The sequence below is a fragment of the Sciurus carolinensis genome, chromosome 11 (genome assembly GCF_902686445.1).
Source record: "Sciurus carolinensis chromosome 11, mSciCar1.2, whole genome shotgun sequence".
NCBI lineage: Eukaryota > Metazoa > Chordata > Mammalia > Rodentia > Sciuridae > Sciurus > Sciurus carolinensis.
The window spans coordinates 120,173,927-120,199,892 of record NC_062223.1 but is presented as its reverse complement, the minus strand read 5'-3'; the positions used below and the strand labels follow the sequence as shown (position 1 = coordinate 120,199,892).

Sequence of the window (25,966 nt, the reverse complement as noted above, 5' to 3'; positions counted from 1 at the left end):
TATTCTTGACCTTGTACTTGCTCTAGACTAAGAATTTCAGGAAACTATTGGAAATGCATTTTGACAATCCAAGAAGGGTGTGGTCTTGATAAGTAGACTAAGACATTGAGATGTGGGCCCTCAGAGCATTACAGGTGGAATATCACCTATTCAAAATGCTTGAGTCAGAAGTGATTTGAATTTGGGGTTCCCCTCCCCCAAATTTTGGAATATCTGTCTATATGTTATGAGATATTTGGTGTATAGGATCCAAATCTAAACACAAATTTCATTTATTTCATGTGTACTTCTATTCATAGACTGAAGGTAATTTAATACAATATTTTAAATAATTTTGTATATGAAATGAAGTTCCATTGAGTGGAATTTTTTACTCATACATCAAGTCACCACTCAGAAAGTTTTGTATTTTGGAACATTCTGGATTTCAGATTTTTAGATTAGATATGCTCCACCGGTATCAATTTACCAAAACAGTGCCATCCAGAAAGGATATTTTAATGGAACAAAAAGGTCTGCTTACTGTTTTATACTTTAACTTATAGACTTGTCAAAACCCATATCAACTACAAATGTGACACAGATTCAAGAGTAAATAGAGGGTGAAATCTTCCAGTCCAGTGCACTGCAACGTGTCTTTGCTAATGCTTTCATCCTCAAAGTTAGGAAGTTCCTGGAACCAAGTCTTCTCTTCTTCCAGATCTATAACATATTCTGGGTGCCAGCAGACTCACATATTGACTTCATTTCTCTTATCAGATTTATAGAATAATTGAGTGGTTAGTCTGACCTCTCTCTGATAAAAACTCAGACATTACATTGGTAGAAAGAGAAAAATAACCTGATATATGTGGATATGTGGTCAAAGGTAAATAACTCATCCACAGAACTTGATCATGAAACTAGCATCTCGGGAAAGTGGCTGGCCCCATGCTGCTTTCTTTACCTTAATTAGACATGACAGCCACAGCTGGTGATTACCCTACATGCTAATGGCTAGATGTTCTCTCTTTATTTCCAAAGAAATCTGCTGTATAAACAAGCCCCCAAGCCTGTTTGGATTGTGGCAAGTGGATGCAGATTGTTTATTCTGTGAGTTTGCTACTTCCCAGAGAGGAGCTGTTGTCAAAACCCACTGACTTTCTGATGAAAGTCAGATAATAATGTTTATAATACTAATGGCTGCCCAGAGAGGTTCTGTGCCTTTCTTGAGAGTTCCAAGGGATTTTTATATGCATCATTTCATTAACATGCCTGGACTTTTATTTATGAAATGTTTCTCAAGAGAACAACAACAACAATAGCAGTGACCAATTAATGAATTACTGGAGGACAGGTACTAGACTAGGCACCTGGTTTAGGTCATTTATACAAGAACCCTACAGAGTTGGTATTTTTAGCCACATTTCATTCACAGGGAAATAGAAGCTCAGAGAAATGACAAGTTGGTTCAATGTCACACCTCCAGGAGTGGTATGGCTAGGAGAGAACCCAGGTCTCATTCCCATATGCCACACTGATACTCAGGATACCTGCAGAGGGGTGATTGACACAGTTGATAGACAGATGCCTGTGGTCAGCCGTCCTTATTTAGCAGAATCAGAGTAGGTTGAGCCATGGGACGCAGAGGCCTGGCTTCTAGGAACTGCCGGGAAGCCTGTGGCACTGTGTGGGAGTGGTTCCCTCTCTCCTTCTGGAATATTCCCCCTAAGAGAATGGCTCCCCTAACTCCACTCTATCCTGTCCATCACAGAAGAAGCTCCTCCAGTCCTTGTCCCCTTTACCTGTATGTTATAAATAAAGGAGAGTTGAGCATGTTGTTGTTGTAAGAGGTCTGAGCTGGTATGGCCAGACCTGTCGTGCCCCCTCTCTCATAAAAAGAGTATTGGCTCTTGTGTGATCATTGAGTAGATAAGTTTTTGGGGGGAACAGATAGAAAAACCACCAACATCCTCCTCCATGCGGAATGTGGCAGGTGCCTTTGGGTTAGTCTCCCAGCCAAGGGGCGGAAATAGAAGAATGTTCTTTGAGTTTTGAGCCTGATTATTTCTTCTCTCATATTATAAGAAAACTGACCTTATTATTTTCTCCCATGCTTTACCTCTTCAAATATTTCTAAGAACTGACTTCAATACCCCCAGAGAGAGAGAAGCAGGGCAGTACTGCAATAAGCAGCCCAAACACTCTGGGGACGATAACAGAATGACAAATGGCACCTGTGGGGGAGTTCAACACCTCTCCCAAGAAGTCCTCTTTGATTAATTCTATTGTTTCACTCTGCTTCTCTCTTTTTCTAATATAGGACTGAAATACCTTTTCCATGACAATGAAAATGAAGGTAATGTTCACATCCCTATTCTCTTATTTATTCCCATAGAAAAGACAACTTAGTTGTCTTTGAACAAGTCAATCCCATCTTTACAAAAAGAAGACATTATTTATTTTTTGCTTAGTTGATTTCCAATTCAGACATTTCAATTAGATTTCTTTTAAAGGCTACTATATGCCTTCATTTAAAATTGATTCATTCAGTGGAGTATTCTTTTTCACTTAATGATATGTTATTTTGTAATTGTTCTCTTTTTCTCGAAAGCACATTTTTTTCCCCTCCTGAATTTTTTTTTTAAGTTCCTTAAGGCAGGGAGCATGCTCCTCATGTCCCACAGTACCACCAGCACCGTGATTTGCAAACAGCAGACTCTCAGTATTTGTGTTTGTTAACCGTCTACTCACCCACTTAAGGTTTTGATGTCACTTAAACAGAAAAGGGGCTTAGAACCATGAATGGAAAGCCTCCAGCAAGGCCTTTTATAGCTTAGTATTACGGCACATTAAGAAAGATTTCAGGGCTGGGGGTGTAGCTTGCCTAGAATGCTTAAAGCTCTGGGTTCAATCCCAGGAAAAAGGGAGGGAAGGAAGGAAGGAAGGAAGAAAGGGAGGGAGAGAGGGAGGAAGGGAGGGAGGGAAGGAAAGTAGGTTGGTTAATTACAAAGTCTAAAAAGTCTAAAAAGTAAAATGACTTAGTGAGCTAATATGTTTATTGGGAAGCATAATAAAAGGGCTAAGCTTTGTACTTAAGCCCCCACAGGGAGAGAAGCAGAGAAGGTGTGGCAATAAGCAGCCCAAACTCTCTGGGGACAATACCAGAATGACGAATGGCACCTGTGGGAAATTTCAGTAGTCAGAGAGGGGAGGCCACCCTTCCCAACCTCAAGCGCCATATTTTCCAGTTAAAAATGTCCTTAGCTAAGACAGCTACAAATGTCAGATTCACAGCCACCTTATTTCCAAACTAGAGCCATGTCAGAAGCTTGCAAACTGAGATTTACAGGAGAGGAAATCACCCTTTTGGAGTTGGGGAGGAGTCTGATGATGGGCCAGGAGCCTCCCCTACCTCATAATATTTGCCATCTGAGTAGCAGCCGCAGTTGTGGGGCAGGATGCAGCTCCTGCCGTTGAGGACGTAGCCGGGGTCGCACTGACAGCCCTCCACGCAGTAGTGGTTGCAGTCGCTCTTTAGGCGGATGGCGGCACAGCGCGGCTGGCAGACACTCACGCAGCTCTCATAATGGCTGTTGGGAGGGCAGGTGACCGCTGGAACAGAAGCGACAAGTCAGAACTGGCGCAGTACGTGGCACTGAAAATGGTTTTCTCGCAGCCACTGCTCAGGGAGATGACAGCGAGGGGCGAGGGAGGAAGCGCGGCCTGGCCCTGTTCCTCCTTATTGTCCTCTGCTTAGGGAATGTCTCCTCCTGGCTCCTTACTGCTTACATAATGGGTCAGCGTGCAGACAGAGGTTGCTGGAGCCTCCTCACATAGTCTGTGTGCTCTCCTCAGCTTGGCTTTTGAGACCTTCATTACCTGTCACCTTACACTCACCTCCCGTCATGGATCTTCACTTCCGTTAGGAATGTCTCTCTCACCATTCCTGCTCCATGCCCCTCTTTGCTCTCTCAGCCTATTCGAATTCCCCAAATTCCCTTTGGGGTCTCATCCGCAGAGCTACCCCCTGTACCAATGCCAACTCGCCTTTACCTCAAAACTTCTACAGGACCTTTTTGGCAAACCAGTGGTTTATCAGTCATAGACCCCGGGACCCCATGATCACTGAGAAGGCAAATGTGCAGTGGTGTGGGTGTGTGTGTTCATTTTTGCTATTTTTCTGCCACTTTTCAAGGGCATCTAGATGTATTTAACGAAGGCAGTTAGGGTCCTGGTGAGGATTATGGGTTCTGGCAAGTGACCCAGAAGAGTTACTTCACCTTTCTGAGCCCCAGCTTCCTCTTCTATAAAATGCAGATACCAACAGCACTTACCTCATGGCTGGGTGTAAGGGATTAAGCGAGCTTGTGTGCTTGGACACTGCTGGGCACAGAAGTTCAATGAGCCTTAGCCAATCACTAAGGATAAGTTTGCTTAAAAGTTTTAGAGAAGCTATTATCTTAATCAATATATACTAAAAAAAAAAAAAAAAAAAAAAAACCACTACCACTACAGTTATGTGGGAACTTCTACCCTAGACGATAATATACAGTGTGTTTGGGGGTTTATTTTATCTAGTAGTAAAATTTACTTTCGGAATGCATGATTCTATGAATTCTAATACAACCATAGATTCATATGACCACTACTACAACATACTAAAAAGCTTTTTTAGTTCAAAAGATAATACCTGCACATGATAGAAAATGTAAATCATATCAGTGCATAAGGCAAACTTGGATAACAATCTATAATCAATTCTTCCAGAAATTTTCTGTGCATATACAAGCATGTGTGTGTGCATATGTGCATCTTATACCTACTATTGTTTTACATAAACAGGAACACAATCTACAAATCTTTCTGTTCATTGCTTTTTCATGGCACTTTTCTCCCATTTAGTCTCGAATTATTGTTTTTGCACTCCTGTGTGGTGTGTGTATTTTATGCACTTACGATGATGTGGCAGTGAATATCGCTGTACATATATTTTTGTCCTCCTACGTGAATCTGCAGAATACGTTCCTAGAAGTGGAATTTCTGAGACAAAGGGTACGTACATTTAATTTAAATTTTTTATTTTTATTTTTCCGTGCTGGAGACGGAACCCAGATCCTCACACATTTTAGAGACAAAAGTTCTACCACTGAGTTACACCCCTAGCTCCTTACATTTTTTGACAGATGCCACTGAGCTGCCTTCTAAAGAGGCTGTGCCAATGTATCATATGAGGTTTGTTCTACATTCTCACTGACTGCTTCTCTCCAACTTTCCTGATTCCTGGAAATATGAAAGGTTAAAAATGCTGTATCTGCTGTATCTGCATTTAGTTTGCATTTCTTTGCGAGGTAGACCATCTTTCATTTGTTTTTAATCCATTTGTATGTTTTTTTTTTTCTGTGAATTGCCTTTTCATATCCTTTGCACATGTTGTGTGGTTAAGATTTCTTCTTATCAAGTTGTAAAAGCTCTTTATAAATTATAAATAGGCTTTTATGTGTCATATGTGTTATAAAGTATTTATCACTTGTCTCCCACTTTGCTTCCTTTAAAAATTTTTGTACTTGTTTTGGTTTTTGATTATGTTTTTGCCATGAAGAGATATAAAATTTTAATATTGTTAAATTTATCAGGTTTTCCTTTACAGCTTTAGAGTGTTTTGCTTAGAAAAGCCCTCTTCACTACAAGATTACTAAAAAACACGAAACTCCTTTGTTTTCTACCAGTACTTATATAATTCAATTTTTTTGCTTATTCTTTGTTCTGTCTGGATTTTATTTTGCAGTGAGAAGTGAAGAAGGGATTTAGCTATTTTATTCTCAGCTAATTTACCCTTCATCCCTTTATTATTTATTAAATAATACATTTTTTCCTCCAGTGATTTGAAATGCCAGCTTTCTCATATACTAATTTCTATTTAGTGTTCAAGGTTATTTCTGGACATTCTCATATTTTAACTGATTGAGTTTTTCATTCATGTGCCAGTATTAACTTGTATTATTTTCATCATTAACACATTTATTTAACTTGTTCATGAGCCAGTATTAACAGTGATTGAAGCTCTACAATATGAGTTAATATCTGGGAAGAAGTTCATGGTTCTTTCAAGTACTGCAGATGGGTCCTATTTCTTCAACTAGAGTACAAACTCCAAGTTTTATGCTTTGGATTCTTTCATGGCATCCAAAACAATGCTGAGAATATAACAGGTGGGCAATTACCTTGGATTCTCAAAAACAAACTTTCAAATTCCTAATACTGATTTGCTGCTTCTTTCTCCCCCTAAATGCAGTCTGGAGAGCTGAGGAGTGACAACTGGGCTGTGCCCCTGGATCTTTACCATAGTCGAGACTGTGACTTTTGTTGTGGCTAGGAGGCACATTTAGCATCTGTGCCCTGGGTAGACAGTAGGATGAATGGATCCCAGCGAAAAGCAATAATACAAAATACAATGGGCAAAGGCTTTGGAATCAGACTGATGTGGGTTTCAGCCCTGGCTCTGACACTAACTAGCCGTGTCATCTTGGCCAGGTTCCTCGCCCTCTCTGAACCCCTCTTTTCTCATCTGTAAAATGGGGGTGAGCGCATTTCCCTCATCAAGTAACAATTAAGATAAAATGAGATACAATTTGTGAAGCTATACAGACCTCGCTTTTCCTTCCCATGAGTGACAAAGTGCCTGGTACTTCAATGATAGCTTGTGATATCCATGGTAGTGCTAGTTGTAGTAGTCATAGCAGGAATTACTTTTTAGAAAATCATTCAGTAAAAATGTATTGGGACCAAAGCACAGCTCCACCCTGAAGGATCTAATGGGACATGTCATTTAGACATGACAGCTACATGCAGCATATGAGACCGGCTGCATTCTTGGACTATAAAGAATGTTATTGGAACAAACGGTGAAATTTAAATGAAGTCTGACAATTAGATGATATTAGTGTTAGTTTCCTGGTTAAGATTTTCAGATAGTGATTGTGTAGAACATTGTCTTTGTTTGTAAGAAATATGCACCAAAGTATTAATTATGACTAGCTATGCTATTAGCAACTCTCAAATGGTTCAGAAGTGGGGAATCAATATTTGTACTGTGTTAGCACTTATTATGTGGACTTGAGATTTTGTCAATAAGTAAATAAAGGGGACAGCTGAAAATAAAAAAAAAATTATTGGGTATGTAGAGAAATAAGTAAGAAAATTCCTAGTTATAGGACTTTGGACTCAGGATCCTGAAATAAAAAAAAAGGGAGAATGATAATAATAATTGACCTTGACTGACCACTTCCCATAATACATCAGGTGCTAGGTGACCAGGGTCACTTCTCTAAGGAGAACACGGTCTCTTGAACTACTTTTCCACTTTCCTGAGCCCCCTTCCTTGGGAAAGCTACTCTATTTCTTAGTTTCACCCTGGAGAGAATGGGACTGTTACTAGTTCCTACTGACCAAGTTCCTACAGCCCACCCAGAAGAGCACACAGCAAGAGCCAGGGAGGGATCAAGTTATTAGTTACTACTTGCTTCTCTTACTGAATTCTCACCATCCACTGCTCTAGGTTCCACATTAAGGGAAGAATGATACTCAGCTGAAGGAATTTTAAGAAGGGGTTAGTAATTAAGACAATTTACCTCCCCGGCTCCCTCAGCCCATTTGTTCAACTTGGGCCGAGAGGTTTTTCCAATGCATTTACAAATAAGATAATTGAGTAATAAATTATTCCATTGATAGGAACAGCCAATATCATTGAAAAACACTGGCATTCTACCTTGTTACCAATAAAGCACAAGTTTAAAGGGCAATCTGGCTTAACCCTTTTCCTCCTGGACACACCTTTGCTCATATCGCACCACATGAATTTTGAATTGGATTAATTTTAGTAGAATGAGAGGGATCAGTCCTGCTCTCACTTCTCAGAGGTCAAAGTCCCTTCAAATACAGTTACAAATGACCATGTTCAGGTCAGGCTTTCTGTTGAATAGATAAAGAAGTACTCAATCACTCGTAGAATTTTTCTGCTTCTGGAATTCAAAATGGTAGACTAAGTGACCTTCAGCTGTGCCCCATTTCCCAGCCCCACCCACCTACTATCTTCCAAATGTTTATTATAATTTTTTTTCTATTCCTTCCCTTCATTACCACCGCATCTTCAGGTGCTCTGTCTTTTGGATCTTTGCCCCTGTACTGAAATGCTGACTGACACAAAGGAAGGTTTAAACCACTTGCAATGGGTACCATTTTTTCATAACCCAGTGGCTCTCATGTATCAGCCTGGAATGTGCTGGAGTCAGCTGGTCTTGGATGAGACTCAAGACTGAGGTGGAACAGACTCAGCTCTGAGTGCCATGGATGGAGCTCCCCATGGCGAGTTTAGCCATAGAAAGCAGGTCACCAGTGTCTGGGCAGAAATTTAAGGAAGAGAAAGGACAGAATTACTGGTAGAGGGAACTGGAGAGCAAGAAAATTTGTCTTCATATCCTTTATCCTTAGCCAAATTCAGTGGGGTGGGGTGAACTTCTTCCTTGGAAGGAAGGTTATAGGGCTTGCTAACTCAATTCCTTTACCTTCCCACCAGTGACAAAACCTGAGACCACCAGTTGAGGTGAGTGTTCCCAGTGTCTTTCCTTGTTCATTAGCCTTGACAGTTTTTGGATGGTGGCTTCCTATACCAGCCACCCCAGAGGGCAGTACAGCCACCAGGCATGGCAACGGGTAAAGGGGAGCTCTCTGTGGTAGATCTCAAGAGGAAGTCTTGGGTGAGGAAGTCTCACCTTCCAAACCAGTTTCCTGGTCCTGCACTATGTTTAGGCCTCTGGGTCCAGAGTCTGGTTACCTGATTTAGAGGAAGTCAAGCTCTCCCAATCTATCACACTGACCCCAGTGAAACCCACGTAGCTCTAGGGATTTATCTAGACCTTATCTTTTTCATAGGCATATTTATTTTATGGTGAAAACACCATAGACCAATTCATCTGGAAAGTCACCCCTAGTGGCACCAAGTCCCCACTCCTTCAATCAGGGACTAAGCCTGGACGAATAGTATTGGCATCTTTTCCGTCCTTCTCCCCTCTGTATCCTGTCACTCAGGGACTGTGTGTGGAATGTAAACTGTGTGAACATTAGACCACAATGCCATTTCTGGTTCTTCATCCAAATCTTCCTTTTACAGGAGGCAAATGGGAGTTGATTCTTGGGGAACTTGGCTATCTCCCTTACTTAGAACTCTAGGCATTCAGCATCAATTTATAGCCTTTTATACAGTCAGATCTTCTAAAAGAAATTTACTATAGTTAATGAGACTGAGATGGGAAAATAGACCATGGCAGGTGAGTCAAAGACTAATGATGGTTTCTCCTCCTGACCTTTTCCTATTTGCACATGCCAAATGCAAGCAAATGTCCCCATACACAGTCCACTAGGATAGTGTATGGGCTTCGGGGTTAGAAGTTCAAAAACCAACTTTGCCACTGAGATTTTATGATCTTAGGCAAGTTACTTAACTCCTCTGAGTCTCAATTTCTCCTTGCCTAATTGGGTTATTGAGAAGAATAAATGAGATAATGTGGATAAAGTGTTTAGCACCGGGCTTGGCCCAGAGCAAGCCATTAATATAATAATGCCACTCAGCATGCATTGCACGTGCTGGTGTTCCAATTACCTAATTTGATCCTCCTGACGTTTCTGTAGCATAAATGGTACAGGCAGCATTAACACTGCTCTTTGGAGGGGGAAACTGAGCACAAGGAATGGAAGTGAATTTCTTCAAAGTCACACAGACCCTTAAGGACAAAATCAAGGCTAGAATCCAGGAACTCTGATGCTCTTAATATTCTGCTGTGTTTCATAAGCACAAAGACTGGAATGTGATATGTATGAATCAAATAGAATGATGCACTTAGAGAAAGCATATAATGTATCAATGTAATGATGGACCCATGAAGTTCTAGAATGAAAGAATGAATTAACTAGCTGACTCTCCCCCCACTAGTCTCTGGTTAGCATTTGACTGTGCACTTGCTGAATCTGAATGCCATGTAGTGCTTTCTATGTCTGATCTTATTTCATCCTCCAGGGTAACTCATTGAATAAGTGATATTAACCCCATTTTACAGATAAGAAAATGGAGGTTACATATTCTGTTTCATAATAATGAACTCAATTTCAAAGTGCATATCCTTAAAGTGCTTTACTCAATTACTCTGATTTCTATGGAGTTGGAAGACTGGCCTCCCTCACCAATCAAGAATAGGGAGAAGCCATAGGGAGGAACAGGAGGAGAACTCACAGCAGGATGTGTAATTCCTCCAGCCGGTCACTGCAATCCCCTGAGTCTGGCAAGTACTGGCGTAGTTCTGCAGCCAGCTGCAGGCGGTCTGCAAGGCGCCCCCGTCGATGCATGAATCAAACAGGCAGTTCTTGTAGAAGAAGGTGGGATTGACTTTGCTGTGACACTTGGCAAAGCCAGCATTCTGGTTGGGGATCAGGCTGCACAACTGTTGCACTTTAGAGAAACCTTCAACCTTGGCACAGGATGGACAGCGGTCCCCACAACCCACCTGGCAGAAGGTATCCCTCTTCACCCAGCTCTGCCCAAACTCACTGACACTCAACGCAAGCAGACCCATGGGCATCTCCAGGTCATCGTCAGGGTTGCCGTTGTAGCGGCCACACAAGCCATAGGTATTGTTCTGCATGCTTCGGGGGACTGTGATGGACAGAAAGGTCTTCCAGTCATACACAACCTTCAGGCCAAAGTCGGTTTCCACCACCACGTGGAAACCAAAGGAGAAGATATTGATCTTCCCTTGTCCCAACTTCAGGGGCAGATAAAGCCGTTCACTGTTGACCTGCAAGAGAAGGAGGGAAGAGGGGAGAAATAGAGCTGGTCCAGAGAGGACTCAGCCCTCCCAACGATGAGTATCTAGAAAGATAAGTCCCGGAGGGGAGCTTGGGCAGGTTGGATGCAATCTTTGCATGTACTGTTGTTTATGCCAGTCAACGATTATTATTAGGATTTGAACAGACTTAAATGACTATCCTCTGTACACTAATACACCTATTTATTTCAGTGCCTTCTGTTTATATAGCATTATTTTCCCCCAGGAGTTCAAATTGTTTTCTCCAAGGTAATGAGAGGGTAATAAGAATTCAATTAAAGTTTAGACTAAAATACCAAAACCTAGGACTATTGTGTTTCTATTTCCAGCTCTTTTGTGGATTTATTTTAGGCAAGCCCCGATTTATTCATTCCTTTAGGTTTTCTTTTTCTTTTTTGTTTTTTTTTTTCCCCTGGAAGGATGACTTCACTTTGCTGGTCCCTCCACCTGTCATGCCATCCTTCACCTGTCAGCATCCCTCTTGTCCTCCAGACCCTGCTCCAGCATCACCTCTCCTGTGGAACAAGATTTTCTAAGTCCAAGACCACAGTCAGAATTAATCACTCCCTTGCCTGGGCAAGCAGAGCATGTTATTTATATTTTCCTATATTCTTCTCCATTTGGGGCCAAGATTGAGCTTGTGTGTGCTGCTATGGATGCATACAGCACAATCTGCCTTATATCATGGTTGGTTGTATATGCTTCTGTCTCACCTGCAGGATTATGAGCAACCTGAAGGCAGGGACTGCATTTTATTGACCTTTATGTCCACCATCCCCTCTTGACCCTCTGGTGATCCACAGCACAATGCATCATAGGAAAGCAACACTTGTCACCTGTTTCCTCACATATATTTCTAAATTCAGGCAACAGGGAAATCCCTTAACATTAAGCTCCAGAACTTCTGTGCCCTTGGAATATTCTGATTCTGATAAGCCACATCCTAGAGCCTGGGCTGGGTTAGAGCATGAAAGAAAACAGAGGCTCCCAGCGGCTCACAGCAGCCAGGGCAAGCAGGAGAGAGGAGAGCTGGTTTCCTTGCAAGAGAAGCAGGTGTTTTAACAGAGCTCTCTGACCAGAAGCCCCTTCCCTGATCTCCTGAATCTCTCTTCCAGTCCCTCACAACCCCACAGTTCCTACCTTGGTTGAAATGCCCATCATCTCTCACCCTTCAGATTGAATCACCTCCTAACTTATATCTCTCTGGCTCTGGGCAGGCCTCTCTCCTTCATTCACCTACATCGGCCATCTTTAAAAGTCAGTTGAAAGCAGTTGATCCAATACTTACAACCCTCTCCAGGTCCCGAATAGACAGATGTCTGGCATGCTTAGCACGTCCCACCGGGCTCTCCAGGAGGCCTGCCTCTCAGAGCCAGCCCGCTTGGTCCTCCACACTAGCAGTACTCACAGTTTGCAGTTTCCTAACTGGACCAAACATGTCTTCCCACCCCACCACTTCCTATGCCTCAAGTAGGACTGAAGCTTTCCATATCCCATCTGGGGTCCCCATTCCCAGACCCCAACAATGGGCTCCCCAAAACTTGACTGGCCTTGGTTCAGTGAGGCCCACTTTGCCCAGAAGGTGACGAGTCCCCACTCCAATTCTTCCAATGACTGACCCACACCGGTGACTGACTCTGTGGTGCAGGTCATACTCAGAGCTTCTGGCCACCCAAGCTACAGCTGGTCTCCAGGTTAGACTACATTGGTGCCAAGCTCTCTTCCCCAGTGCTTCCCTCTTTTCCCAAGAGGGTCCATCTCAGGTCTTGCTTTGAAGGTCTTGCCCTACATGAGCAAGAAGGCCCTTGCCTCCACACCCTTCCACAAGGCACTGCTCACCCTTCCAAACAACCCAGCTCTGTGCTCTTTTGTGAATATTTGTCTAGGTTGAATTCATCCAGCAGACGTTTATTTGGCACGACTGTGTGCCAGACTCTGTGCTAGGCTGGGATGAAGCACTGGGCCTTTTTCCTACCAGCTCAATGGTATGTGGCAGAGACAAGAACATAATAGATAATAAGATCATCTGATAAAAGCTCAAAGGTAAACAGATGCTTGGGCACCAAACTCAGCCTGGACAAAGATGCAAGGTTGCCTTAGAAGACAATGACCACACTGGATTCCAAAGGGTGAGGAGGGCTTTGCCAATCCAAGAGGAAAGAGAGTGGAGAAAAGGGAATTAATTCCAGGGAAAGGGCGCAGCCCAAGCAAAGGCCCAGATGAGAAGGGGGAAAATAAACCCTAACAAATATGAAGAATTACTATAATTTAGTGCTGCTGGAGCATAAAATGTGGACTTGGGAGTAGCAGAAGATAAATTTGGAGATGGAGAAGCCGGGAGGGTCTCAGTCATGGAGGGAATGGTATACAGTGTCACACATGGCAAAGAGGCTGTGACATAAAGTCTGAAAAAAAAAAAAAAGCTTCTTGAAAGAAAAGTTATCTGTGATCTTAATAAGAGAAGTTAATGATACAGTCCTAAGTCAGATTATAGAAGCAAATAGCCAACCAGAAACACAGAAGCAGAGATGATCAATGGAAGAGTGTGACTGGGAAGGGAGGGAGGAGACTGGGGAACAAGAGGAGCATTTATTTTAGAGAAAGCATGTTTATGGGCTGAGGAGAAAGACCTCTTAGAAAAGATCAAAGACAAAAGAAAGGGAGATGACAGATGGCCCCTGAGAAGGCAAGGCAAGATGGGCACAGGTGAGGAGGTGACGAGAGGCCTCCTTCTCTGCACCTGGAAGAGAGGAGGGCAAAGGATGCAGTGGGGAGCCATCCAGAGCCAGGGTGCCAGAGGGGCAGGGGGAGAGTGCTGGTAAGCCCAGCTTCCTCCACCAGGAGAGGTGGCCCTGTGCAAAGACAACACAGGCTCTGCAGGTCACTGAGGGAAGCCACAGCTGCGGAGATTCTGACCCGCCCGGGAGGCTCACAAGCAGCGAACCAAAAGCTGTGCACTCAGCACGCGGTCCCTGATTCTGTGTTCTGGGCTACTTGGTGTCACCTGGGAGGCAAAATAATAATGGGATTAAAACTAAAAGGCTTGCAAATTCTGTCACTGCCAAGGAGCACCCTGAGAAAGACACTCTGTCTCTGACACCCCATGGGTGCCACCACTATTGCACCACCACTGCCTTGAATCTCTCTGGGAGTGAGATATGGAGGGAAAGAGGGACCTGAGGGAGAGGAGATCAGAGGAAAAGGAGGAGGTTGGCATGGCAACAGGGCTTGATGGATGGATGGAGGAGGAAGAAAGGAAGGCATAAGGATCAGTGTGGGGAAACATTTCAGGTATTTAAATATGGTTGTCCCTCAGTGTTCCCAGGGGGTTGGTTCAGGGCCCCCGTGGACACCAAACCCAAGGATGCTCAAGTCCCTTACAGCAAATGGCGCAGTATTTGCACATAACCTACACACATCCTCCTATATACTTCAAATCATCTCTAGATGACTGATGATACATAATACAATATAAATGCTATGTAAATAGTTGTTATATTGTTTTGTTTAGGGGATAATGAAAAAAAATCTATACATGTTCAGTATCCATCCAATTTTATACATATCTGTGTGTACACACACATGCACACACATATCTACATATCTATATATGTTCTACCTATTTTTTCCCAACCCAAAGTTGGTTGAATCTGCAGATGCAGAACCCATAGACCATATAGGGAATAAGATCATACATTAGAGTTTCTGTAGCATTTTTCTTGAAACAAAGAGCCCTGGTCTCCTACAGCCTCTTCAGTCCTCACACCCATGCTTTACTACCCGCCTGGGTCTGCCCCTGGACACCCTTCTGTCACTCTTAGCATGATAGAGGTACTCCTTCAGGGCTCAAGTCTGGGTCGCCTCTTCCAGGAAGCCCTCCCTGAAGCCCCCAGGCTGGCTGAGGCCCCCCTCCTCTGTGCTCTCGTGGCCCAGCACTTCATATTACATTGACACTAACTGTCAACAGGTCTGTCACTCCCCCAGACTCTGAGCTCTCTTAGGATAGAAGACATGTTTACTTCTTTTTTTATTTTTTTCCATTTTCATGTTTAATACCATTTTTCAAGAAACTTTCATTTCTTGGCTCAGAACAGGCAGCAATACAAGATCATCAAACTAAACTAAGTCAGAGACACACTCAAACACCTCCCTCTTTCTCTGAGGCTGATAAGACTGGTAGAAGGACTCAGACTCTGAGGACCCCCAAAACCTCCCGGTTGGTCTGGACGTGAAGTCTGGGGGTGGCAGCAGGAAAGAGGCCATCTCTGTTCAGTCCTGGCCTTGGATGGCTGAGACAGGTGTCAGCAGCACCCCTGACAGAGGCTCACCTTCTGCCACTCTCCCTAAAGCCCTGGCTGGTCTCTAGATGGCAGGCTGAGGTGGAGCTGCTTTTGGCTTAGTGGCTATTCCCTTGTCCTTCAGAAATGCTTAATTCAGAGAAAACTGAGAGTCACAGAAGGATCCTGTCCCAAGGAGTCACTGCCATGCCACCCTGCATTTCTGAGAGCACCAGCAGTGGCCGAGGGCTCTGGGGTGTGTCTGTCCTGCACTTCATTTCACACTGTCATCATGACAGCCATTATTCTTCAGGCTCAGGGAGAGAGGGTGACTAATAATAACATCATGGGCAAAACAAATGCAAATCATCGAATAAGCAGATCTCATAAAACATATCAATAATTCAAAGTAGCTGCTAAATCTATCCCTCGGGCCCCCAAAGGAAAGAACCTCCCGTGCATCCTGAGCTTGGCCTTCTTGCCAGGGCTTTGAGAGCCACTCTGTTCCCAGCTTGGGCACTTAGCACTTGTGGGTGACTGGGAAAGAAGCACCCTGGCAGGTCCCCATCATGCCACCAGATACTCCTGCAAGCTCATTTCCCTCTAATCGCCCCCTGTTGTGGGTGGAATTGTGTTCCCCCAAAGATATTTTGTGGTCTTAACCCCTGGTGCCCAGGAATCCGACCTTATTTGGAAACAGGGTCTTAGAAAATGTAATTAAAAGATGAGGTGATAGTGAATAAGGGGGTCCTAAATCCAATGGCCAGTGTCCTTAAAATTAAAAGGCAACGTGGACACAGAGAGAGAGGACACAGAGGGAAGGAGGTCAGAACACAAGGGAGTCCACACACCTAAATGCTGAGAGTGTAACACAAAGTAGAAAGCACTGCACAGTTAAGTAGGTGGGACAGGACCTAAGAACACAGCATATTTTTAAAGAAAAGAGAAAAAAAAAATCCAAAAGGTGGAAAGGTGGTGAATGTCAAGGAGATAAGTAAGTACATGAAAATTTATAAACCTAGGGGTGGAAATCTGTCAGATGAGGCCGAAAGGGGGAAAGGACAAATATGATGCTGGCTGCATGGACAAAATGATTGATATATTTGTTTTAACCTATAATGAAAATGGAATAGAGGGAAGTTATTATAATGGGCAGCTTTGACTGTGCAGACATCTGCCAGAAAAAAGCAGGGCCTCTGATACATCCTAACTAGCCTCGCTGGCTCACTGAATCTCTCAGCTTGCCAAGGAAGTGGCCGGCAGCAAAAGGAAACTCACAGGAACCTCGGAGGAAAGGGGTCATTATATCACCTCATCTAGTCACAAGTGTTCTGAGCATCACTATGTGCAGGGTACACATGCACCTAACATAAAGATGAGTGAGGTGTGGATCCTGTCTTTAACAAGCCCATGATTGGAACTGAGACACACACACACACACACACACACACACACACACACAATAAATACAAGAAGATTAAGGCAATAATAGATTCAGGACTACTGAACTGCTAGGAGAGGCGCAGAGGAAAACCTCTTGGATTAATATCCAAGAAAGTGAAGAAGAAAGGACACAGAAAGACTACTGCCTTAGATGCTAGCAGGAATCTTATTTCTAAGAATGCAAAGGATGACAGTCCGAGAAGCTGGGACTCTCTTTGTCACAGAAAGTGAAGCAAATCCCAAGGAAAGAAACCAGTAGAGTCGCTCAGGGAGCTTGAGCTAGCATGGTTAGTTTAGTTCAGTTTGGCTGAGAACCGTAAAGACGAAAAGGCATCCCACTGATGAGTTCTGACACAGCCCTGTGAAGATAATGTCAAGAAGGCTGCTGGGCGGTTTGTTCATATTTCACATCCTGCTCAGACAAGACAGGGGAGAAGGAAGGGCTGGGCCTGTCGCCGCGGCTGCCGTCACTGGGCCGTTCGAGGAGCGAGCAGAGCTCTACCTCTGCCCTGCTGCTCCTGTCTTCCCAACCAAGGGAGGGCTCCTGGGTGAAAAGGGTAGGATGGGTAGAAAGAGGGGCCTGAAGCCCAGAGAGTAAAGAGATGGCCGTAGATGTGAGCAGGACCCTTGAACTCCAAGATGCCATGGGAGCCAGTCGGGAGGCCAGAAGAGGTGGCAGAGGCCAGAGCAGGCAATTTCCATTCTGATCTCAAAACAGGGAAAAGGTAGATTAGGACCATAGTGCCACCAAGAGCAGCCTAGTCTGGGCTAGTCCTGCAACCTCTTACAGATGAATGACAGCTGGAGGCTAAGCGACTTCCCGAGGATGCACAGAGGTCACCAAGCTAGGCTTCGAATCTGGGCCAATGCTCTCTCCAACAGACCCTGCTACAATATGACAAGTATGTTTCTGAAACTGGCACTGCTGACAATTTGAGGTCTGCGACTTGGGCAAATTCTTTTTTCTCCCTGAGCCTCCATTTCCTAGTCTGTAAGATATGACAGAAATTCACCTGAGTCTGCTCTGACACACGATGATTTTCTTTGGACACTGGACCAGCCTGATTCAGCAGCAGCCTACCTCATCAACCGGGGACCCCTGTCCTCATGTACCCCTGGCTCCCTTCTCAAGGCCAGCCTGTGACTACTCACCAACACTGTGTGCTTGTAGGCCCGGTGAATCACAATGCTGTAGCCAAACACAGTCACATCCACCTGCTTGACCCACAAGGCCAGTGATGGGTCCCGGTCCTCATTCTTGGCTGTCACGATGAACTTGGGGAAAGAGTCTGAGCTCGGCCGGCTTCCTGTGGTGCACAGGATGAGTGGACAGCTGGTTTGAAAGTCAAAGGGGTAGCCATCAAAGGTAAGGTAGTGACCGTAGCCTGAGACTATGCAGGAGGCGTCGGTGCGGGGCTGGCAGTAGTACAGGCTGCCCTCCTCCATGCAGTATTCGTCGTCCTTGCAGGGAATGGTCTCACAGTGGACACTGTTGTCTGTGCCATTGCAGTAGCAGAAGATCTGGCAGTCCTGGTCAACCCAGAAGGTCTCATTGGTGGCAAGTTGCTGCCCCTCGAAGTTGCAGCCACACTCACTCCGGGTAACGCACTGGCTGCCCTGCAGGGCATAACCCTCATCACACTGACATCCCTCCGAGCAGCTGTCTACGCAGATGGGGCCCAGGGCCAGGGTCTCACAGGTTTCTGTGCATGTCATGCACTCCTCGAAATGGCTGTTCTCTGGGCATTCCAGAGCTGAAGGTGGTCAAAGAGAAGACACCATCCTCATTTGGGGTCATCAAAGGCCCAGCAAACCCCTCATTCATAGGGCCCATTAGTGTACTTAGTTTTCCATCTAGAAGATTCTGAGAACATGGGCCCAAATTACTTGCCACATGCCAGGCACTATCCTACGCCCTGTGTTTACCTCATCTCGAAAAGTTGGACAGTAAGGCAGGTCTTACCATCCCTATCCTACAGGTGAGGACCTGGAAGTTCAGTGATTTAACTTATCTAACGAGTAACAATCAGAAAAGGTTTCAAATCCAGGTCTCCTGATGTAGACTCTGGAGCATATGTTGTGCTGGGAAGAGCATGTGCTTTGGGACCAGAGACCTGGGGATGCTGTTCTCGTAACTGGCTTGTTGATGTCTCTGAGCTTCAGTATCTTCTTTTATTAAATAAGTGTCATGTTTACCTCTAGGATTGCTTTGAAGGCTAATAATCTGATATATTAAGTCCACCGTGGTCCCAATAGTGTGCCCTTTCCCTTGCACGTCCTCCTCTTACACAGACAGGCCTTCTGCAGGCATTTTCTCTCTACAGATTCATTCAAGGTCTCCCTCTTTGCCCTGTGTTTCTCTGCTCCTGGGACCCTCTGGTCTCCTCTGCCTCCTCATCTCCCTCTGTACATGGTCACCCCACACCGATGCTCATCCTTCCCTGCCTGGGCGGCCCCCACACAGCCAACTCCACATTCCATTGCCAACTGCACTTCCTCCCGGGAGCCTTCCTCCACAGATCAAGTCTCAGAGTCACACAAAACGGCATGTGCTGCCCACTGTGGAGTTCTGGGTAAGCGGCCCATTTCTCTCTATTACTTTGGTGGGTCACAATTTGACAGAAATGTGTTCCAGGAACAGAATCCAGGAGCACAGAAGAAATCTGTCTACAAGATTACAATGTGGTCTAAATATCTGAAAAGGTCCCCACTATTTCCAAGGAAAAGATCTTGCCTTTAGAACTTTCTTTGGCTCTTACACATACCACCATCATTCCTTAATAGTGTTTTACAATCCAAGGACGTGAAGGACACTACAGAGAAATAAATTGCATGGCAATAATAGCTCTGCCCACAAGTACCAACTCAATGGTTCTGCACTGTGTACTGGAAGCCAATCTTTTTTTCCTCTGGGCTAAAGGACTTTGTCCATTTCGGTTGACTACAATACCATACGGCTTTGGAGTTGAAGGCTAGTTCAGCCCTGGTTATATATGTCTGGGTGGAGGGATTTTCACATTTGTCTCTAAATTATGAATGTTATAACAGTGACTGCAGGTTTATGGTGATAGCAAATAACATGACTTATTTAAATGGCTCTCGTTTTATGACTTATTGTGTTGTCTGAATTTGTCTGAAAGTCTGGAACATACAGACGCGGAGTAATAAAACTTCCCCCAGGCCCTGAAATGACTCTGTGAAATTACTTAATTGGACAGCCTGACTCTTCCAAAGGGAGGGGTGGTAGAAAATTCTGAATGTGGAAGCAGTGGTTGTCTGTCTCTGGACTCAAAGATGGTGCCCCTGATCTGCAGGTGTTACTCAGTCCCATTCCCATTCTGCAGAACTGGACTGTGTTAACCCCTCAGTGCCTGGAGACTTGACGAATCAAGTGTGCACACTCAGTCCTTCTTGACAACCCAAGTGCATGAGGGTAGATGAGACCCCTGGGGGATTTCAAACGTGAGCCCTGGCCTTCCACCCAAGGAAGCCATGTCCCACTTGGGCGCGGTTGCCCAATCTCTGTCTGCAAAAGGCATTTGTGAGATATCCCTCTGGTTCACTGGCACACGTGAGGCACTGTGACAAGTACCCAGGAGAAGAGGGACCACCACCATCATACCAGGCTGACTTGGCACACACAAACTGTGCTCCACGCAGTACAAAAACAGTCCAGAACACTTCCTGCCAGTTAGGCAACAACCAGATGTGCTATGGGGGAGACGTGGCAATTTAGTACCCAAATGAAACACAACTAGAACACAGAGGTGAACACAGGGGTGGAAATCGTGTTAATTAAGCGGGAGATGGGACAAAAGAGGATGTTGGAGCCGGTGAGAGAAGGTTTTGGGAAAGCATCATAAGGTCCTGCTACACGTGGTGGCCAAAAGAAATGGTGTGGCCTTCCTGCTAAAGGGAATTTTATAAAAAGGACATGCTCTCAGAGGCCTCATTTTGGATTCACAGAATCGACTCGTCATGCCTCCCCAGTGTGGGTAAAGCTCATCAGGGACATAGCTGCCCTCTGCTGAGATGGCAGCCACCCAGCCCTCCACCTGCTCATTGGACTTCCCAAGTTCAGAAATCAGAGATTTCAAAAGACAGGTGCGTGTGTGCGCCTGTGTGTATATATGTGTGTGTGCATATTAATTCTTAGCTCTGTCTATCAAAAGGGCCTAGAGGCAAAGCAAAGACACCCAAGAGCAATGGTTTCTAATAATACCCACATCTTGGTTTCTAATAATATTCCCCACAAAAAGGAGTCAGAGCTTCTTAGAGTAATGACTGATTCCAGCATGGGGCAGAGAAGGTTAAGAGATGAATGTGGAGCATCGAGTTATGTCAGAAAGTAAGAAAGTGCTGAGAGAGAGAGCGAGAGAGACAGAGAGACATGCCAAAAGGACACAGGAGCCAGTTTAAAGGCCAAAGCTGGAACAATTTTAACACTCAAAGTAATTGACAAGTATAATGCAAAATAGAAACCATTGGAAAAATAGGCTCTATGTCCACATTGATAAGATGAGAGTGAAATAGAGAAAAACAGAGGCATGAGTGGATGAATGCATGGATGGAAAGACAGAAGAGAAGTGAGGGCTCTTGCTTACTGTAGGGTGACAATTGGTGGCTGGAAAAAGCAAAGGCATACTGTAGCTGGAAACCCCCATTTGTAATCATCATGCAAAAGACGGATACAAGCAAAAATCAACAATGGACACTGAATCAAGGAGGGGGATTTTGGTGAAGAACAGGATATTTGCATGGTCTTAAAGTATCTCTCTGGTTTGCTGGTTGGTTGCAGGGAAAGCACCCTGACTACGTAGCGGGGACATTTGACAACACCTGGATCAGGGGCCCAGCATGCACATCACCACTGCGGGTGGGCTGGACAGAGTATTCCTCTGCACGTGCTGAGTGGGGCTGTGCAGCTGACACTCAGCATGAGGAAACACCACGTCCAAATGGGGGGGCTTTCTATTACAAGGGAGGAGGCCATATCCTTCAAAACTGCCAAAATCATAAGATAGAAAAAATGAAGGAATTGTTCCAGATCTGTACCGAGGCCAAAGCAGAAACAAAAACAAGCCATAAAGGACATCACTGAGTTAATTGACAAAACTGGAATATGGATGTTAAATTAGTGTACACATGTTAAGCTTCCTAAGGTTGCTAACCATGCTATGGTTATGTAAGATTCTGTCTTTATCCTGAGGAAAAGGATAAACACTGAAGATTTAGGTGTAAAGGAATTCTATAGTTGGATCTGAAATGTTCCCCAAGGGCCCATGTATTAAAGGCTTAGTTACCTTTAACTGAAGCTATTTTGAGGGGGGAATTTTGAAAGGTGGGGCCTAGTGAGCTGATCTGGTCACTAACTACAGTTGTGTTCTTAAAAGGGATAGCAGGACCCAACCATTCATCTTCCTCTCTCATTCATTCCTGATTATGTGGTATATGGCTTTGTTCCCCCACATGCTCCTTGCCATAGACCCAAAAGCAATGGGGCCAACCAACCATCTACTGAAACCTTCGAAACCAAATAAACATTCTCACTTTATAAGTTGATTATCTCAGGTGTTTTGTTACAGTGACAGAAAGCTAACAGAAGAGGTAACTTACTCTCTAACAGAGAGTATGTACTGAGTACATATGCATTGGTCTCAGTACAGTGCAGTATGTATGCAAATTACTATCAGTTGGAGAGGAGTGGGGAGAGCAAATGAGACAAAATGTTAATGATGGGTTAACCTTGGTAATGAGTAAATGGGCATTCTTGCATCTTTTATGTAACTTCGAAACTATTTCAAAATAAAAACTTAAACAGGAAGAAATGTAATAAGAGAAATAAATAGATATAGAGAATGGAGTCACAATGGCCACACTAGTTTTGGTTTAGGACTGAACTCTTTGGTGAAGGATGGGTGCTAAGGTCCAGGTGAGGCAGTTCTTACTCCAGATATAGCTGCTCCTCTCCCCTTCTGTGCTACTCCTGATAAGACTCAGCTCTTCCCAGCATTATTCTAAGGACTACTAGTATTGCCACTGCCCTGCTGAGAGGGGTCAAGTACTCTAGGGACAAAACAAAGAGCCAGCAACATGGGATGCACTTAGTGGCCATTGTCAGATTTGCCCCAGGGAGAGGTGCTAATCTCTACACCCTGAAAGACTCCCTGACCCATCACCTCCTATCAGAATGAATGGAGCCCTTCTTTGCTAAGGGAGAAGGCACCTACAGAACCATCACAAAGACTTAAGTCCTTTGACAGGTTGTACCCTTTGCTAGATAAAACCGGGACTCAATAGGCCAGTTAACCCATCTGCAATGAAGAGGTATTGTGTAATGAGAAATGAACTTAAAGGTGAGAAATAGTGCGTTCTGGGACCAGGGGCCTGCTGGAGGGCACAGGGGACTGGGGAAGGTATACCCAGGCATTCGTTTGCCCTTGAGCTCAGTCCCACCAAGAAGAGGAGTCCTGATAAGAAGGTGGGGTGTGGCGCGGATCCCCCTCCCACGGGACAAGGCCCGACTTACGGCAGAAGTCGTAGGTCCGCCAGGGTCCCACCTCCACGTCAGCGTTCTTGCAAGCGCTGGCATAGCGGGCCACGGAGTCGCAGAGTTCCGACTCATTGCCCCCGCTCTGGCACAGGCGGAAAAGGCAGGTGCGGTAGTAGGCGGTGACGTTGACCACCCCGTGGCACTCCAGAAAGGAGCTGTTGGAGGGGTCGTTGATGATGCCGCACCTGGAGCGGCTCCGGTAAAACTTGAGCAGCTCCGAGTCATTGTTGCAGGCCTTCAGCAGGTCCCCACACTCCCCGTTGCAGATCTCCTCGAACGTCGTCCAGCTTTCCAGAAATACCGCCAAGTTGTCCGTGCACTTGCCGTTGGGCAGGCAGAACTCGTCACTGGCGTTGGCATTGAAGAAGCCACACAAGCCCCCGGTGCAGTTGAAGTAGGCGGTGGACAGCCGGATGTGCAACAGGCCTGTGTCTGAGTACTGCACGCTCACCACACCCTTGGACTCCACGGTCGTGCTGTTTTTGTTTCGATAAATCTCCAGCTTCCCCGAAGGATGGAAGAAAGGTAATTCCACTTCCTGACCATTCAACTGAAAAATCAAAGCGCTGTCATCAATTCCGTAGGCACACAGTGTACCCACCATTTCTGAGGCTGTGGAATGAAGACACAGCTCTGCCGGGTGACTAGTTCTTTGAGAAATATCAAGAAGCTGATGGTCTATGGAAACCACAACTGTTTTTTCATGACTTTTTTTTTTTTTTCTTTTGAAACTCTCATTTGCTCTTTATCTGTGTGCATTCTAGACCCTAAGCTAGCGCCAAACAAACAAAATTGAAATGTGAGCAAAAATTGTCTCACATCTACGGCCACTCCTGCTGCCTGGCATCTCCACGTGGGCACCTCTTCACAGACAGCTGTCTTTCCTCCCCACCTTTCTGGCTCCATTTTTCTCTTTAAGTTTTGCATTTCCTATGTATCAGTCCCTTGGGGCATGTAGAGTATATCTAATGATCTAACTGTCCATCACCCATCTATCTCTCACTATTCTTTTACTAAATGAATCTCTGTCAGTGGGAAGGAGAACAGAGCCCTTTCAGTTGGTGGCTGTGTATTTTATGACCCCCTTGGACTGTACTGGGTTGATGTTTGTTTTTTAGACCAAACATCACATGATAGCAAAATGCATGTTAGCCTGGAGGCCAGAAATCACCCTCTCCACATCCCAGCTCTGCCTCAGTTAGCTGGGGGGCCCTCACTTGGCCCTTTGGGATTTTCATATGAAAATAAATAGTTGACTCCTAAGATTCCTTCTAGAACTAATGATCTGAGTCTGGATGCCCAGCAATAGGTATTTTAGACCAGGTCAGAGGGAGGGAGAGAACTAATGATCTGAGTCCAGATACCTAGCAATGGGTATTTAGACCAGGTCAGAGGGAAGGAGGCACCAAGGTAGACATCCTTTATATTACTCCATATGGTTTCTCATCTACAGGTAGGAGAATTAGTACAGTACAAGGTTAAGAGCTTAGATTCTGGAGCCAGCCTATGTGGGCTGGAATCCCATTTTGTGACTGTGTGTCCCTGGGGAAAGTTACTTAGCCTCTCTGGAACTCAGTTTGATCATCTGTAAAATGAGGGTAATGACATTATCTGTTGCATAAGATTAAGTATGATAGTGCTTAGGAAGGGTCTAGACGAGTGATTGGCACATAGTTGGCATTTTATCAGCATTTGCTTTTGCAGAGACCAAGTCCAGTTCTATCTAATTCAAGAAATTCCAGCTTTGCTCCATCGCTCCTCCTGAGATTAGTGCTGTTCATGAGAAGATGCTCCCATTTGGCAGCCGTCCCCTTCCTAGAACCCACTTTCCGCAGAGGGAGAAAACCTGATGAGAAGGGCAAGTTCCCAGGCTCAACGAGACTCAGCCAAGACCTGAAAGGGACCAAGGAGTCTTACCTTGACTTCCGAAGCCCCGACTCCTCCGATCTTGACTTCCTGGTCAGCCACCAGGATCCGCACACCCCGTAGCCAAGCAGGCCCCGCATCTGGCTTCTTCTTGTTGATATCGATTTCCAAGTACTCGGGGCGCTCGGGGCAGGTCTTCAGGAGGGTGTAGGAGAACTCGGAAGGGAAGGCGTAGGCGGCGCCGTCGAAGGTGTGCAGCACCTGGTTCTGGCTGAGCAGGCACACGGTCTCCCGCTTGGGGAAGCAGCCCTGGTAGCCGTCCTCCACCGCGCACACCTCCCCGCTGCGGCACGTCTTGTTGAAGCAGTACACGTCCCCGCCCTCTTCGCACAGGCACTGCACTGTGCAGTTGGCGGTGGCCCAGAAGAACTCCCCCATGGTGTAGTAATGGCCGTCGAAGTCGCAGCCGCACTTGTGCAGCGGGACGCACTGGCTGGTGCTGAGGACGAAGCCCTCGTTGCACTCGCAGCCCTCAGTGCACGGCGTGGCGCAATTCTGAGAAGCAGTCAGGTCTGAACACGTGTCGGGGCAGCTGCTGGTGCACACGGAATAGTGGCTGAAACTCGGGCACTGCACGGTGGACACTGACGCAGGGGAAAGGAAGAGAGTGCAGTCACAAAGCGAGTGGACGTGGAAGCCCAACCAGCCAGAATCGGACAAGTACAGGGACCCGGAGAAAGGATGTTTATTCCTCATCTTCCAGGTCCTATCCCCAGGGCCACGTGGCCACTCATTTGGGAAAGACAGACTGAAAGCGACATCTGTAACAACCAGCTCAATTGCTTTCCTAATAACAGAGCGCCATGGTTGGATTGTGAATTTTACTTGAATTTGATCATCACTGAAGTTAAACTTCAGGTTACTTTTGGTACTAGACTAACAATATAGAGCAACTACTTGGTGATCTACAA

The 25,966-nt window shown here is 45.2% G+C and overlaps 1 protein-coding gene across 3 annotated transcripts in view; it reads right to left on the bottom strand.

The window, feature by feature from the left end:
- Nucleotides 1-25,966, bottom strand: part of LOC124958662 (tubulin-specific chaperone cofactor E-like protein) — a 138,590-nt gene that overhangs the window by 18,501 nt on the left and 94,123 nt on the right. For all 3 annotated transcript variants that reach the window (XM_047516972.1, XM_047516969.1, XM_047516970.1), the window contains 5 exons: nucleotides 25,047-25,639; nucleotides 23,106-23,679; nucleotides 17,729-18,330; nucleotides 10,265-10,826; nucleotides 3,395-3,594 (listed from right to left, as the gene is read on the bottom strand). In XM_047516972.1, the coding sequence (XP_047372928.1) occupies nucleotides 3,395-3,594; nucleotides 10,265-10,826; nucleotides 17,729-18,330; nucleotides 23,106-23,679; nucleotides 25,047-25,639 (2,531 nt within the window). The remainder of the gene's footprint in view (nucleotides 1-3,394; nucleotides 3,595-10,264; nucleotides 10,827-17,728; nucleotides 18,331-23,105; nucleotides 23,680-25,046; nucleotides 25,640-25,966) is intronic.